Source organism: Gorilla gorilla, chromosome X (genome assembly GCF_029281585.2).
Source record: "Gorilla gorilla gorilla isolate KB3781 chromosome X, NHGRI_mGorGor1-v2.1_pri, whole genome shotgun sequence".
Classification (NCBI taxonomy): Eukaryota; Metazoa; Chordata; class Mammalia; order Primates; family Hominidae; genus Gorilla; species Gorilla gorilla.
The window spans coordinates 75,384,061-75,400,977 of record NC_073247.2 but is presented as its reverse complement, the minus strand read 5'-3'; the positions used below and the strand labels follow the sequence as shown (position 1 = coordinate 75,400,977).

General features: G+C 36.1%; 1 protein-coding gene and 1 long non-coding RNA gene across 17 annotated transcripts in view; one reads left to right on the top strand and one right to left on the bottom strand.

The window, feature by feature from the left end:
- The window catches only part of ARHGEF9 (Cdc42 guanine nucleotide exchange factor 9), a 149,461-nt gene that overhangs the window by 83,159 nt on the left and 49,385 nt on the right, over positions 1 to 16,917 (top strand). For all 16 annotated transcript variants that reach the window (XM_019019513.4, XM_031005850.3, XM_055376962.2 and 13 more), the window contains one exon: positions 3,963 to 4,142. In XM_019019513.4, coding sequence (XP_018875058.1) covers positions 3,963 to 4,142 — 180 coding nt within the window. The remainder of the gene's footprint in view (positions 1 to 3,962; positions 4,143 to 16,917) is intronic.
- Positions 1 to 16,917, bottom strand: part of LOC134757911 (uncharacterized) — a 280,826-nt gene that overhangs the window by 232,509 nt on the left and 31,400 nt on the right. The gene's annotated exons all lie outside the window — the stretch shown is intronic.

Here is a 16,917-nt window from a genome sequence, read left to right as displayed (position 1 = left end):
TTTTGTGAGGGCCCTTCCCTAAAGAATTTCCTAAACCCCAGGTGATCCAGGGGCTGTTTGGTTCATCCTATTTTCTGGTAGTTTCTAGGATCTTTTCTGGAGATCTTGGGTATTGTTTATATCCCATATCAAGGCATTACTTCTAGATCAATGCACTAGGTCTCAACTCGTAGATCAGCCCTGGTGGGTTTAAGAACAAAGTGAAATAGATGGGCAGCTTTCCTTGCTGTTACCATAACAATGCCAGAGCTAATTTATGCCAATTGTGACTGATTTGATAATACCCACATTTATCTTAGCTACTCTCTGGCCTGCCTTCCCACCCATGCCCACTTTACTCCTAGGAGACAGAGATTAGGCTCTAGGAAACTGCCTCCCTTGAGCCATAGTACCCTGTTCCCTGTTACCATTCAGATGGGGCGTTCAAAGCATACCTGGCAGTAAGAGCCACAGACCCCTTTTGTTCCCCCTGCCCTGTGACAGGCCTTCAATGGGCCCTGAGTGTTATCTAAGACAAACAAATTTTATGTCTTCCATCATTCTTCATGATGTTGCTTTTCAGGCCCCTCCCTACCCTGCTCACTCCCCTCTGGCTGTATGCTATTTTCTTGGTGTTCCTCTGAAAAGAGGGTGGACTCAAAATTTAATTCTGCTCTCCTGCAGTGGTATGACTACCTTCCAATTGCCTTTCCCATTTTTGCCTCTCAATAATATTTCTTCTTTTTTCTAACTGAAAATGGTATTAGGCTTTTTGACAATCACATTTCACTGCCAACTCATTTTAAACTTACATACCTTCAAAAATGAGTGAATGAGAGTAGACAAGTATTGATTGACCCCCTAATCTACCCTCCGTTCACCACTGATGTGGAAAATTTGATAGCCATCAGGCCAGCCAAAAGAAGGGGATAAAAAAAGCAAGACTCCAGGGAGCTAATCATTTCTCCCGGCCTTTCTTTTTCCAGAAACTTGTGTGGTATAGAGGTCGAGGGTGACCCTTTGGGGTTATCCAGCTACTCCCATATTCTTATGGCTCATCGCTTATTTTTTTGATAAGGGCAGTTTACATCTATTATTCGTAATCTTTAGCAAGTGACTATCTTAGATACTCTGGCTGCAGGAGATCTTGAGAAGACATTGGGTCTTCCCTCCTCTTTCCTTGATAATATTTCATTCCAGGCAGCCTTCTTATAGCTGCATTTTCTTTTCTTTACACTCTCTGGAAAAGACTTTTATCCCATTTTTGATCATGAAGACAATTAAAAAACAGCATTAGAGGAAGTTTAAAAATAGGAACAAAAATCAGCCAGAATCCATCAACTATAACAGAATTATTTGCACTTTTGCATATCCCTTCAAATCTGTCCATATGTGTATGTATTTACAGAGTTGTAATCACACTGATATACCATTTTATGTCCTACTTTTTAACATTGTATCATAAACAATCTTCCATGTTTCTACATGGTCTTCCTAATTATCATTTTAACTGCTATGTAATATTTCATCAAGCTAAATGTACCAGAATATATTTATAATCTATCATTGGCTTTAAAAATAAGGGTTGATAAAACATTCTAAGGTCCTACCATCCTGTGGGTATTCTTCCTAATATATCCCCTGCCATAACATACATAATATAATAGAAAGAAAATTATTTCCTTGAGAGTGGCAATAAATAACATATTTAGGGACTTAGGAACTTGGACTGAATTCTTTATTCATTGTCTTTTCCTAAGACCACTCTCTTAGTTTTATTTCTGTTATATTTTATGCTGATGTTGACTTCTAGTATCATTGTTGAATTTTGGCGATTTTATGGTGTTTTGTTTCTTCCCTGAGACTTTTCAAATAGGAGCAGTGGACACAACTATTAAATATTTTCTGAACTGGCTTCTCAGGAGATAAATGAGCTATCTACGCTGCCCTCTTCTGTCTCTCATTGTGGTCACTCATCAGTACCTATTGCTTACCCAGAAGTAATATGTTGAATGTGCCACTGTTACTGTTTTCCCCCAGCTGTGCTCCTCAGCCTGCCTTAGGGAAAAAAAAGTGGGAGAAGGGGTAAGGAAGCCTTCACTCCCATTTAATGTTGAGATGATATGCTCACTGCTCTCCCTGCTCCATTGTAGCTAAAACACGTCCAGAGATGGTAGGGTGAAAGAGACAGATAGACAGGCACACAGGCACAGACCAACCCAGACATACTAGGCTCTGGGAATTACATATTAGGTAGAGAAGGGCCTACAGGAGTTTATTGCCATTCCTTCTGGTAGTCAATGTAAAACTTTCTAGGGAGGCAGAATTTGGGGAGCAACCTCTGTAAAGGTAGTGGAGCCAAAAGGGTGTTCTGGGAATTTTCTTCCTGATCAAAAATTGCATATGAAAGAATGCAGGAAATTTTCAACATGTCAGTCAATGAGGGCACAAATCATTAGTTAAACAGATGTCAACACAGGCATAGACTATTAATTTGCCAACTATTTCAAGACACCTACTAATTAATGGCTAAATTGGAGAGTGAGAACAGATATGGGAAGGGGAAGTGAGATTTGTTGTAGAGGTCAGTAAAAGACATTGAAGCCAGGGATGAGGATCTTCTTGGAGTGTGCCCAGATGACCTCATTGGTAGCTGTGTTAAGGGAGACAAAGCGAGGATACGGACAGGGCTATATGTGGTAAATCAGTCCCTGTAAAACTCTTCCTTAGGGGTTCAACCCTTAAGAAAAGTGTTAAGATAATTTCACTTAGCGTTTTGATGAAAGCAAATGACTATAATTTCTTCTCACCAAGAACATTTTTATGTGTTACTGATTTCTAATGAGGACAGTAACTATCAAGTGAAAACCTATGATAGTATGTTCCAAATGGAAGATGCAATTTAGATCGGGGCTGTTTTTGTCCTGACTTAAGTATGCCTTGAGTCTGGTTTATGTTACCCCAATGCTTTCTTACTAGACCAAGAATCTCTTTCATCCTTTTTTTCTCTTTCATCAGTGGTTATCTTTATTAATGTGTTTTATGTGTTTAGGGCACATTTATGTGTTTAGGACACATGTGTTAGGTGTTAGGACATATTAATGTGTTAGGACACATTTATTTATAAATATATATATATGATATATTTATAAATTTATGTATATATATATATATATATAAATTTATAAATGTGTCCTAAACACCTGTTCTGTTAAAAACACCATGTCCAGGCACACATAGGCTTGTTGGCTGAGCTCATCTAAATGATCACTCCTGCCAGCTACCTCAGATAGTTGAGAAATTTGCTTTCAGAAATGGTTTGACAGATATTTGCATAATGTGAATAGTATGAATGCATTTTCTTAAAGTATGTGAAGACATGAATGTCTAAGAAAATATTGTATGTGTACTTTGATGTACACAACAGGGAAAGTCTAAAATGATAAACAACTATTATTCCTGATTATTTCCTGACATTAAAGTTCATGAGGAAACTTTTTTTTGAAGAAATGGTTTTGTTTTGTCAATTTCTGTTCCCTTATGGGAAGTTTTCCTGTTCTGGCCTCTGTTCCCAATTTTTTGTCAATGTTATTAAGATCTTTGGTTTGGTCCTATAAGGAATAGAACTTTAGAGATGTGAATGGATCCAGCTAAACCAGTAGCTAATAAGACCTGTGAAAATGTGCTCAACCAGCTTCTTGGAAAGGGATATTTGACTTTGGGGGTCTTCTTCATAGACGATGGAGGGAAAAGACTTTGGAGTCTTTGCACTCTTAAGACTTTTGCTGGCAATCCAGCTTTCCTAATTACTCACTGGGGGAGTGACTTCCTTCTGTAAACCTCAGTTTCCTCCTATGAAAAATGAAAATAATTATTCCATGCCTACTTCTTGGGACCAAAATGAGGCTCTTAAGTGCTTAGGAAGTGTAAAGCCTTCTGGAAGTCAGGGACTTCCTCAGCCTAGGCTTTTTCTTTGTCTGCAGGGCTATCTGAAGCAGTGCCGGAAGAGAAGGGACATGTTCAGCGACGAGCAACTGAAGGTAATCTTTGGGAACATTGAAGATATCTACAGATTTCAGATGGGCTTTGTGAGAGACCTGGAGAAACAGTATAACAATGATGACCCCCACCTCAGTGAGATAGGACCCTGCTTCCTAGAGCACGTAAGTATCTTATCCATTTGGGGAGGGTTTTGAGAGGTGTTAGGAAACAATGGAAGGAGCGTTTGAGCTGTCTGGTTCTGTTCAGCTCCTTTGTCCTGCAGTGGGGGATGGGTTCCTCTCGGGCCTTCATTTTGACCCCTGGTCTCTAGCCAGGAAACAAGGACTTAGAAAAGTGCTGTGATTTGCCCTATAAATGTTAAGCATGTGTATGACCTGCTGGTTCCATTCCCGAATGTATATTCCAGAGAAACTCACAGAAGTCCACAAGGGAGCACATACAAGGCTGTTGTTGATTGCATGGCAGTGTCGTATGTGGTGGAGTACTATTAGAAGCAACCTAGGATTCTCCTTCTTTACCATTCCCCTCCCCTCTCCCTTTCCTTCTTGGCAGTTACCAGTAGAATTTTTCTTCATCTTCCCTTTTTTGTTTCTGTTAAGTTTCCATGAGACTCAGTATTTTGGGAGGAATTCAAAATATTCACTGCACAGAGAATCAAGGAATCTGAGAAATAACAAGGACCACGGTTAGTAAGAAAGTGGTCCCTGCAAGACATTTATGGGAAGGGCACTGGAGAAGGTGAAGTGACAAAAATAGGAAAAGAACACAGGGACTTTGAGGATGGAGCTCTGGGAAACAGGATAGTGACGATTTGAGTCCTGTATCTGTAGTGTCTGTCTGGGTTACTTTGGGCAAGTCCTTCATGGGCTTTGGTTTGTTCATCTGGAATGTGAGGTTACACTGTATGATCTCTCTGGTTCTTTGACATCATCTGAGTCTCATTCACAGGTGACCTAGTTGTTTTGACAGCACGTTTCCCCTTTTAATAAAGTATTTATTTTTAAAGATTTAATATGTGCACTTAATATAAAATTCAAATGACACACAAAAGCATGCAGCTAAAAATAAGCCTTCTTGGAAATATTCCTGTTTTACTTATGAGACTGTGTGTTGGGGTGGGTTCCCTAAGATCACTCTTATGTTTAGTGATTTGGACTCAGAATATGGTTATATTGAATATGGTTTAGGACTCAGAATATGGTTATACTCATAGCTATGATTTATTATAGCAAAATGATTCGAAGTAAAATCAGCAAAAGGAAAAGGCACACGGGGCAAAGTGCAGAGGAAACCAGGCACAAGCTTTCAGGAGTCCATCCCTCAATGGAGTCACACAGGATGCACATAAATCACCTAGGAATGAGTTGGGACAACACATATAAAATGTTGTCTGCCAAGAAAACTCATTAGAGACTCAGTGTCCAAGGTTCTTATTGTGGGCTCATCATGTAGACACCTTCTGCCTAGTGTGTACTAAAATTACAGACTCCCAGAAGGAAAGCAGGTATTTAGCATAAACCACATTGTTTGTACAGGCAGTCTGGACACAGTGAGCCACTCTTATCAGGGAATAGTGGGGGAACCCTCTTGAGAACCAAGTTTCAAGATGCCAGTCAAGGGGAAATATTTCCAGCAGGTTTTTCTGAGAATAGCAATTTCAGGCCTGATACGATAACTCTTTTCTGTATGGTATGTAAACTCATTCAGCCATTCTAGAAAGCACCTGGGTAGTATTTATAAATGTTAAGGATGTGTATGACCTTCTGGTTCCATTCTTGAATGTATATTCCAGAGAAACTCTCACAGAAGTCCACAAGGGAGCACATACAAGGCTGTTGTTGATTGCATGGCAGTGTCGTATGTGTTGGAATACCATTAGAAGCAACCTAGGTATTTATCACCAGGGAGATATATAAGTGGATGGGGTTTGCTTATTGTGAGGTATTATGTAGCAACAAACCGAAGACTAGATGTATGTACCTTATAGCAACATATATCAGAAACATAGTATTGAATGGGGAAAGTAGAATATAGAATAGTGGTTCTCAACTGGGGGCTGCCCTGTACATTGTAGGATGTTTAACAGCATTCCTGGTCTCTAGCCACTAGATGTCTGTAGCAATGCCTTGCTACCCAGTTGTGACAACCAAAAATGTCTCCAGACATTGACAAATGTCCCCTGGGGAAAAAAAAGAATCACTTATGTTTTGAAATGATAACATACTTTTACCTTTAATCTGTTAATGCAGTGAATTTGGATTGAATGATTTTCATATGTGAAATGAACATTGTATTACTGGGATAGACCCCACTTAAACACTGTGTGTTATCTCTTTTAATGTATTATTTTTCCTTTTAAAATTAATTATTTACCCTTTTATTAGTTCTAGAATTTCATTTTTATCAGCTTTACGTTGATATAATTTACATACAATAAGATTCATTCATTTTAAGTGATTTTAAGTGTATACTTTAAGGAGTTTTAACAAATGTATATAGTTGTGTAACCACCATAATAATCAAAATATAGGACATTTCTATAACTCCACAAAGTCCTCTTATCTAGACATTGCAAACAATCTGTGCCCCTACTCCTGGCTACTGGCAAACATTGATCTCCTTTTTATTTGAAATTTTGCTTTTTCTAGAATGTCATATATGTGAAATCATACAGTATATAATCTTTTATGTCTAGCTTCTTTCATTTAACATAGTGCCTTTGATATCCATCCATGTTGTTGCATATATCTTTCGTTTATCCTTTTTTATTGCTTAGTAGCACTCCATTGCATGGATATACCACCTATTCACAAATTAATGGATATTTGAGTTGTTTCCAGTTTTGAACTCTAATGCATAAAGCTGCTATGAACATTCTAGTACAATATTTTTTGAGAATATATGTTTTCATTTTTCTTGGTTAAGGGCTTCCAGGGTTGGGGTTGCTAGGTGGCATGGTAGATTTTTTAGCTTATTAGATAATACCAAACTATTTTCCAAAGTTTCTATACCATTTTGCATTTTCACTACTAATACGTAAGAGTTGAAGTTACTCCACATGGTCATCAACACTTGATATTATCAGTATTTTTTTTTTTTTTGGAGACAGAGTCTTGCTTCGTTACCCAGGCTGGAGTGCAGTGGTGCAATCTTGGCTTGTAGCAACCTCTGCCTCCCAGGTTCAAGCAGTTCTCCTGCCTCACTGTCCCAAGTAGCTGGGATTACAGGCATGTGCCATTACACCCAGCTAATTTTTGTCTTTTTAGTAGAGATGGGGTTTCACCATGTTGGCCAGGCTGGTCTCAAACTCCTTACCTCAAGTGATCTTCCCACCTCGGCCTCCCAAAGTGCTGACTGGGATTATAAGCGTGAGCCATCGTGCCTGGCCAGTCACTATTTTTTTTTTTTCATTTTAGCCATTCTAACATGTAGGTGTGTAGTGGTATCTCATTGTAATTTTAATTTACATTTCCAATGGATAGTGATGTTGAGCATTTTTTCATGTGTTTATTTGCCATCTATATAAAAACTGGTGAAGTGTCTGTTCATGTATTTTTCCCGTTTTAAGTGTATTGTTTTTTTATTGTTTAGTTTTGAGAGTTCTTTTTTTATTAAAAATTAATATGTAATTTACTTATTTATGGGGTACATGTGGTTTTTTTTTTTTTTGAGATGGAATCTCACTCTGTGACACAGGCTGGAGTGCAGTGGTGCTATCTCAGCTCACTGCAACTTCTGCCTCCCGGGTTCCAGCAATTCTCCTGCCTCAACCTCCTGAGTAGCTGGGATTACAGGCGTGTGCTACCACGCCCAGCTAATTTTTTGCATTTTTTTAGTAGAGACGGGGTTTCACCATATTAGCTAGGCTCGTCTGGAACTCCTGACCTCGTGATCCATCCACCTTGGCCTCCCAAATTGCTGGGACTACATGTGGTGTTTTGATACATGAATACAATGTGTAATGATTAAATCAGGGTAATTGGGATAGCCATCATCTCAAACATTTATCATTTATTTGTGTTGGGGGCATTCCAAATCTTCTAGCTATTTTGAAACAAGCAATTAATTATTGTTAACTACAATTGTTTTTATAACTATTTTGAAATATGCCATTAATTAGTGTTAGCTGCTGTGATATCAAACACTAGAACTTATTTCTTCTATATAACTGTAGTTTTATACCCATTAACCAACCTCTCTTCATCCTTCTCTCCCCACAACCTTCCTAACTTCTGGTAACTACTACTATACTCTCCACCTCCAAGAGATCAACTTTGATAGCCCCTACTCACATATGAGTGAAAACATATGATATTTGTCTTTCTGTGCCTGGCTAATTTCAGTTGACATAATGTCTTCCAGTTCCATCCATGTTGCTGCAAATGACAGGATTTTCTTTTTTATAGCTCAATAATATTCCATTGTGTATATATAGCAACATGTTCTTCATCCATTGATCCATCAGTGGGCACTTAGGTTGATTCCATATCTTGGCTATTTTGAATAGTGCTGTGATAAACAAGGGAGTGCAAATATCTCTTCTGACATATTGATTTTTCTTCTTTTGGCTATATACAATATATACCCAGCAGTGAGATTGCTGGATCATATGGTACTTCTGTGTTTAGTTTTCCATACCATTTTCCATAATGGCTGTACTAATTTACATTCCGATCAGCAGTGTATGAGAGTTCTCTGTTCTCTGCATCCTCTTCAGCATTTGTTATTTTTTGTCTTTTTGATAATAACCATTCTAACTGCGGTGAGATGATATGTCCTTGCGATTTTGATTTGCATTTCCCTGATGATTAATGATGTTGGGCATTTTTCATATGCCTATTGGCCATTTGTATGTCTTCTTTTAAGAAATGTCTGTTCAGAGCATTTGCCCACTTTTAAATCAGATTATTTGTGTTTTTTTTGCTATTGAGTTGTTTGAGTCACTTACATATTTTGGCTATTAATGTTTTGTCAGATGGATAGTTTGCAGATATTTTCTCTCATTCTGTATGTTGTTGCTTCACTCTGTTGATTGTTTCCTTTGCTGTGCAGAAGCTTTTTAGCTTGATATAATCCCATTTGGGTATTTCTGCTTTTGTTATCTGTGCTTTAGAGGTATTACTCAATAGAGTCTTTGTGCATATCAATGACCTGAGGCATTTTTCCAGTGTTTTATTCTAGTAGTTTTATAGTTTCAAGTCTTACGTTTAAGTCGTTCATCTATTTTGATTTTATTTTTTCATATGGTGAGAGATAGGGGTCTAGTTTTATTCTTTTGCATATGGACATCCAGTTTGTCCAAGAACATAAGTTGAAGAGGCTGTCCTTTCTCCAATATGTGTTCTTGGTGTCTTTACTGAAAATGAATTGGCTGTAAATGCATGGGTATATTTTGGGATTCTCTATTCTGTTCAATTGGTCTATGTGTCTGTTTTTACTTCAGTACCATGCTTTTTTGGTTACTATAGCTTTATAGTGTATTTTGAAGTTAGGTAGTGTGATGCCTCCAGCTTTGTTCTTTTTGCTCGGGATTGCTTTGGCTATTCTGGGTCTTTTGTGGGTCCATATGAACCTTAGGATGTTTTTCCCATATCTGTGGTGAATGTCATTGGCATTTTGATAGAGATTGCATTTAATCTGTAGATTGCTTTTGGTAGTATATTTTAGCAATATTAATTTAACAATATTAATTTAATATTAATTAATTGCATTTAATCTATAGGTTGCTTTAGGCAGTACATTTTAACAATATTAATTTTTCCCATCCATCAATATGGGATATCTTTCCCTTTTTGTGTGTAGTTGTCAATTTTTTTCAGCAGTGCTTTTTATTTTTATTTTAGAGATCTTTCACTTCTGTGGTTAAATTTATTCCTATTTTTTTTTAAATCCTATTTTAGATGGGATTGCTTTTTTGGTTTCTTTTTCAGATTGTTCACTATTGGCAAACAGAAGTGCACCTGCTTTTTGTATGTTGATTTCGTATCCTGCAACTTTACTGAATTTGTTGATCATTTCCAGCATTTCGTGTGTGTATGTAGTCTTTAGGTTTTTCTAAATATAAGATTATATCATCTGCTAACAAGGATAATTTGATTTCTTCCTTTTCAATATGGATACCCTTTATTTCATTCTCTTGCCTAAATTGCTCTGGCTAGAACATGCAGTACTACACTGAACATAAGTGGTAAAAGTGGGCATTCTTGTCTTGGTCTAGATCTTGGAGGAAAGGCTTTTGATTTTTTTCCTGTTCAGTATGATGATAGCTGTGGGTTTGTGATATATGGCTTTTATTATTTTGATGCATGTTCCTTCTGTACCCAGTTTGTTGTCGTTTTATCATGGAGGGATCTTGAATTTTATGAAATGCTTTTTCAGCATCTATTGAAGTGATCATATGGGTTTTGTCCTTGGTTCTGTTAATGTAATGTATCACATTTATTTATTTGCATATGTTGAACCAAACTTTTGTCCCTGGGATGAGACCCACTTGATCATCGTGAGTGATCTTTTTAATGTGTTGTTTAATTCAGTTTGCTAGTATTTTGTTTGGAATTTTTGCATATATGTTTGCCAGTAATATTGGCCTGTAGTTTTCTTTTTTTTGATGTGTTTTTGTCTGGTTTGGGTACCAGGGTAATGCTGGCCTCATAGAATGAGTTTGAAGTATTCCTCCTCTTTACTTTTTTGAAATAATTTGCATATAATTGTTATCAGTTCTTTTTTAAATGTTTGGTGGAATTCAGCAGTGAAACCGTAAGGTCCTTGGCTTTTCTTTGATGAGACACTTTTTATTACTGTTTTGATCTTGTTACTTGTTATTGGTTTGTTCAGGTTTTCTATTTATTCATGGTTCAATCTTGGTACGTCATATGTATCCAGGAATTTATCCATTTCTTCTAGGTTTTCCAATTTGTTTGCCTGTAGTTGTTCATATTCTCTGTAATGATCCTTTGTATTTTTGTGGTATCAGTTATATTCTCTCTTTTCACCTCTGATTTCATTTATTTGAGTATTCTTTTTTTCTTAGTCTAGCTAAAGATTTGTTGATTTTGTGTATCTTTTCAAAAAAACAACTTTTCATTTCATTGATCTTTTGTATTTTTCAGCCTTAATTTCATTTATTTCTGCTCTGGTGTTTGTTATTTATTTCCTTCTACTAGCTTTGGGTTTGGTTTGTTCTTGCCTTCCTAATTCTTTGAAGTGACTTGCTAGATTATTTATTTGAAGACTTTCTTTTTCTTTTTTGATGAAAGCTTTTATTGCCATAAATTTTCCTCTTTGTACTGCTTTTGCCTTATTTCATTGGCTTTAGTATCTTGTGTTTTCATTTTCATTTGTTTTGAGAAATTTCTATTTTTCAAAATAATTTTGTTATTTACCCACTGATCATTCAGGAGCAATGTATTTAATTTCGGTGTATTTGTACAGTTTCTTAAGTGCTCTTCTTACTGATTTCTAGTGTTATTTCATTGTGGTCAGAAAAGACACTTGATATTATTTTGACTTTTTAAAATTTGTTGAGACTTGTTTATGGCCTAACATATGGCCTGTTTTCAAGAATGTTCTATATGCTGATGAGAAAAATGTGTAGTCTCCAGCAGTTGGATGATATGTTCTGTTATTTTCAGTTACGTACATTTGGTCTATAGTACAACTGAAATCCAGTATTTCTTTGTTGATATCTTGTCTGGATAATCTGTTCATTGCTGAAAGTGAGTGTTGAAGTTCCCTATTATTATGGTGTTGTAGTCTATCTCTCTGTTTAAATCTACTAATATTTGTTGTGTATATTTGGGTGCTCCAGTGTTGGGTGCATGCGAATTTATAATTGTTATATCCTCTAGCTGAATTGACCCATTTATTATTATATAATGACATTCTTTGTCTTTTCTTACAGTTTTTGACCTGAAGTCTGTTTCGTATGATATATGTGTAGCCACTGCTGCTCTTTTGTGGTTTCTATTTATACGCAGTATCTTTTTCCGTCCCTTCACTTTTAGTCTCTATGTGTCTTATTCACTAGAAATTCACTTAAAGAAGTGAACTTCTTGTAGGCAGCATATAGTTGGATGCGGTTTTTTTTAATCCATTCAGCCACTCTCTTTTAATTGGAAAATTTAGTCCCATTTACATTCAATGTTATTTTTGAAAGGTAAGGACTTACTACTGCCATTTTGTTATTATTTTCTGATTGTTTTGTAACTCCTCTCTTCCATTATTTTACTACTATCTTCCTTTGTTGTTTAGTGATTTTTCTCTGGTGGCATGTATTAATTATTTGCTTTTGTTAGTGTATCTTTTACAGGTTTTTGCTTTGATGTTACTATGGGGCTTAGAACATCTTATTATAAACTGATGACAACTTAACTTTGATCAAAAGAAAAATTAAAAACTAAAATCTCTACAATTTAAGTCCATTACTTCCCCATTTTAACTTTTTGTTTTCTCAGTTTACATCTTTTTATATTGCCTATCCCTTAATAAATTGCCTTTTTGTTTTGTTTTGTTTTTGAGATGGAGTCTTGCTCTGTCTCCCAGGCTGGAGTGCAGTGGCACGATCTCGGCTCACTGCAACCTCTGCCTCCCGAGTTCAAGCGATTCTCCTATCTCAGCCTCCTGAGTAGCTGGGATTATAGGCACGTGCCATCACACTCAGCTAATTTTTGTATTTTTTAGTACAGATGGAGTTTCACCATGTTGGCCAGGCTGACCTTAATAAATTGTCATTATTTTTGATAGATTTTTTTCAGTCTTCATACTAAAGTTGTGAACGGTTTACACACCACAATTCAGTATTTGTCTGCATAGTTTATTCTGAATTTGTCTATATACGTTTACCAGTTTATTTTCTAACTTCAGGTGTTTTCTTGATACATATTAGTGTTCTTTTAAGATTGAACAACTGGCTTCAGCAGTTCATGTAAGACAAATCTTCTGTTGATGAATTCCCTCAGCTTCTGTCTGGGAAAGTCTGCATCTCTCCTTCATGTTTGAAGGGTGGCTCTGCTGGGCACAGTATGGGAGGTTTTTTTTTTGTTTTTTTGTTTTTTCATTCAGTACTTTGAATATGTTGCCCCCCTCCCTCCTGCCCTGTAGGACTCACACTGAAAACTCTGTTACCACAGGAACTGAAACTCCTTTATATGTTATTTGCTTCTTTTCTCTTGCTGCTTTTAAGATTTCCCTCTTTGTCTGTTACCTTTGAGAGTTTGATTATTATATGCCTTAGGGTAATCTTATTTAGATTGAACATGTTTGGTTGTCTTTAACCCTGTACCTGGATATTTATATCTTTCTCTAGGTTTGGAAAAGTCTCTGTTATTATTACTTTGAATAAGCTTTCAACCTTTTGTTCTTTCTCAACATCCTCTTTAAAGCCAATGACCCTTTGACTTGCTCTTTTGAGGCTATCCCCTAGATTTGTTGGTGTTCTTCATTTTTCTCATTATTTTTTCTCTTCTTATTGTGTGTTTTCAAATAGTCTTAGGGCTCACCAGTTCTTTCTTTGGCTTGATCAATTCTGTTGTTGAGACCATCCCATGTATTTTTCAGTTTGACTATTGTATTTCTTAGCTCTAGGATTTCTGTTTAATTTTTTAAAATTTCAATTTCATTGTTAAATTTCTGTAATACGTTTCTGAATTGCTTTTCTGTGTTACATTGGCATTTTCTGAGTTTCCTGAAAATTGCTATTCTGCATTCTTGATCTGAGAGCTCACACAACATCATCTCATTAGGGTCAGTCACTGGCTCCTTATTTTGTCTATTTGGGAATGTCATGGTTTCCTGTTTGCTCTTTCTATGGATATATGTCTGTGCATTTGCATTGAAGGATTAGTTCTTTATTCCAGTCTTCACTGTCTGGCTTGGTTTGGTCTTTCAGAAGTATGTCTGTCTAGAGGTTTTGTGCAGAGTGACTATTTAGTTCCCTTAGCCTGAGATCACTGCCTCCTTTTCAACACTAGATGGCACCCTGAACCCAGATTTGACATAGTCTTTCTCAAGTTCAAAGTGCTACTCATCCTGGATGGGGAGGAATCCCAAAGATACCCCAGCTCTGTGGGAAAGCTGGATGGAGGTTTGTTCCCAGAGGACTGATGCAGTGTGCTTCCTGCAACGTGATGCTGTTAAACAGCCTTTCTGATTTGGTGTCTTTTTTGAGGTCAGATGAAGGGAAGCTGGAGTTTCATGCACTGGGTGTTGCTAACCCCACCCCCACCCTCTAACTCTAGCTGCCTTTGGGATTTTTTACTCTGCAGGCATTCAAGAGGCTTCTTACAGGTTGAGGCAGGAATAATTTTTCTGGAAAGGAATCTAAGATGGTGAGGAAGCTAGCTGTCCACTTTTATTTTTTCCAGTATTATAGGAACCTTGATTTTGAGGGTACCTTTCTACACAGTGCCTGGCAGCTTGGGGAAGGAGTTATTTTACCTTTTGCTTGCAGTTTTTCAGTTCTCTGTGGCCTCTGGGATTGTCACAACTTCAGTCATTGAGTTCTGGAATATTCCTTTTGATAATCTGGGCAGTGGCTAGTTCTTTTTGGTTTTCTGTGGAGGAGAGTAAAGCTACATATACTGTGCTATTTTAGTGACATTCTCAGTTATGAGAATTATATATTTTGTTAACAAGTCCTTTGTCAGATAAGTTATTTGCAGACATTATATCCCAGTCTGTGGCTTAGCCTTTCATTTTCTTAACTGTGTCTTTTCTAAGTTGTGCATATTTATGGAGTATGTGAGAAATTTTTAACATATGTATGATGCATAGTGATCAAGTCGGGTTTTAGGGTACAATGCATTTTTTTAAGTATAGTCATCCTACTCTGCTATTGAACATTGAATGTATTCCTTCTATCTTATGTTTGTACCCTTTAACCCCCTTATCTTCATGTTCTCCCTTCTCACCTGCTCACACTTCCGTCTCTGTTATTTTTCCACCCTCTACCTCCATGTGTTCAAATTTTTTAGCACCCCCAAATAAATGAGAACATGTGATATTTGTCTTTTTGTGCCTGGCTTATTTCACTTAAGACAATGACCTCTAGTTTCATCTGTGTTGATGCAAATGACATAATTTCATTCTTTTTATGGCTGAATACCATTCCATTGTGTAGAAGTACCATATTTTCTTTATCCATTCATTTGTTGATGGACACTTAGATTGATTCCTTATCTTTGCTATTATGAATGTTGCTGCGGTAAATATGCAAGTGCCAGTATTCCTTTGATATAATGATTTATTTTCTTTAAGTCAATACACAGTAATAGGATTGCTGGATTGAATGGTAATTCGATTTTTAGTTTTAAGAGTATCTTAATTTTATTGAAATCCAGTTTATCGCTTTATTTTATTTTATGGGTCATACTTTTTGTTTCCTACTTTCTTTGCCTATCTCAAAATCATAACGATTTTCTACTTTTTTAAAAATAGAAGTTATATGGTTTTATTTTTTACATTTAGGCCTATGATCCCTTTTGTGGTAATTTTTATATATGGCACAAAATACAGATCAAGGTTAATTGGTTTCTGTATGGATATTTATTAAAAAATACTGATTCCCCTATTAAATTGCCTAGGCACCTTTGTCAAAAATCAATTAAGCATATATGTGCAGATCTATTTTTAGGTACACTCTTCTGTTCTAGTGATCTATATGACTATTCTTGTAAGAGTAACCCACTTTCTTGATTAATATAGGTTCATAGCAAGTCTTTAAATCAGATAGCATAACTCCTCCAACTTAGTTCTTTTTCAAAACAATTTTAGCTATTTTAGGTTATTTGTATTTCTATGTAAATTTAAGAATAATCTTGCCAAATTTTACCAAAAACAAGCAAACAAAAACCCTATCAGTGTTTTGGTTGGGATTGCATTAAATCTGTGGATCAGTTTTGGGAACATTGATATGATGAGTCTTCAGATCCATGAACATTTAACTGTTTATTTCGATTTTTTTGTGATTTCTCCCAGGATTGTTTTCTAGTTTTCATTGTATGATTTTGACCTTTTAAAATTTGATTGTTTTAAAAAATCTTTAAGGTATAAATTTAAGATGTACAATGTGATGTTTTGATATAAATGATGAAGTGATGACTACAGTCAAACAGATTAACATATTATCTCACATAGTTACTTTTTTGTGGTAATAGTATCTAAAATCTACTCTCTTAGCAAATTTCCAGTGTATAATACAATAATGTTGACTCTAGTCCCCATGCTGTAGGTTAGATCTCTAGACTTTTCCTACATAACTACAACTTTGTGCCCTTTGACTTATATCTTCCCATTTTTTCCCACCCCCTCACCTCTGGTCACCACCATCCTAATCTGTTTCTATGTATTCATTTTTTTTTCCTTTTGATTCCACATATAAGTGAAATCATGCAGTAGTTTTCTTTCTGTGACTGGATTATTTCATGTAGCATAATGTCCTCTAGGTTCCTCCATGTTGTGACAAATCACATAATCTCCTTCCCTCCTTCTTTTTAAAGTCTGAATAATATTCTATTCTGTGTCTCTGTATGTATATGTAATATATATATAAATAAACTAAAAATAGAGGTAATTTATTAAAATACAGGCAACATATTACATATACATATACACCCGACAGTTTCTTTACCCATTTATCCATTAATGGACACTTTGTTTGCTTCCACATCTTGGCTATTGTTAATAATACTGCAATGAACATGGGAGTGCAGATATCTTTACAAGGTGGTGAGTGCATTTCCTTTGGGCATATACTCAAAAGAGGGATTACTGGATAATTTGATAATTCTATTTTTGATTTCTTTGGGAACATCTTAAAGGTATTATTTTCCACAGTGGCTGCTGTACCAATATATATTCCTACTAACAGTGTACAAGGGTCTCCTTTTCTCTAAACCCTTGTCAACACTTGTTATGTCTTATCTTTTTGATAATACCCAT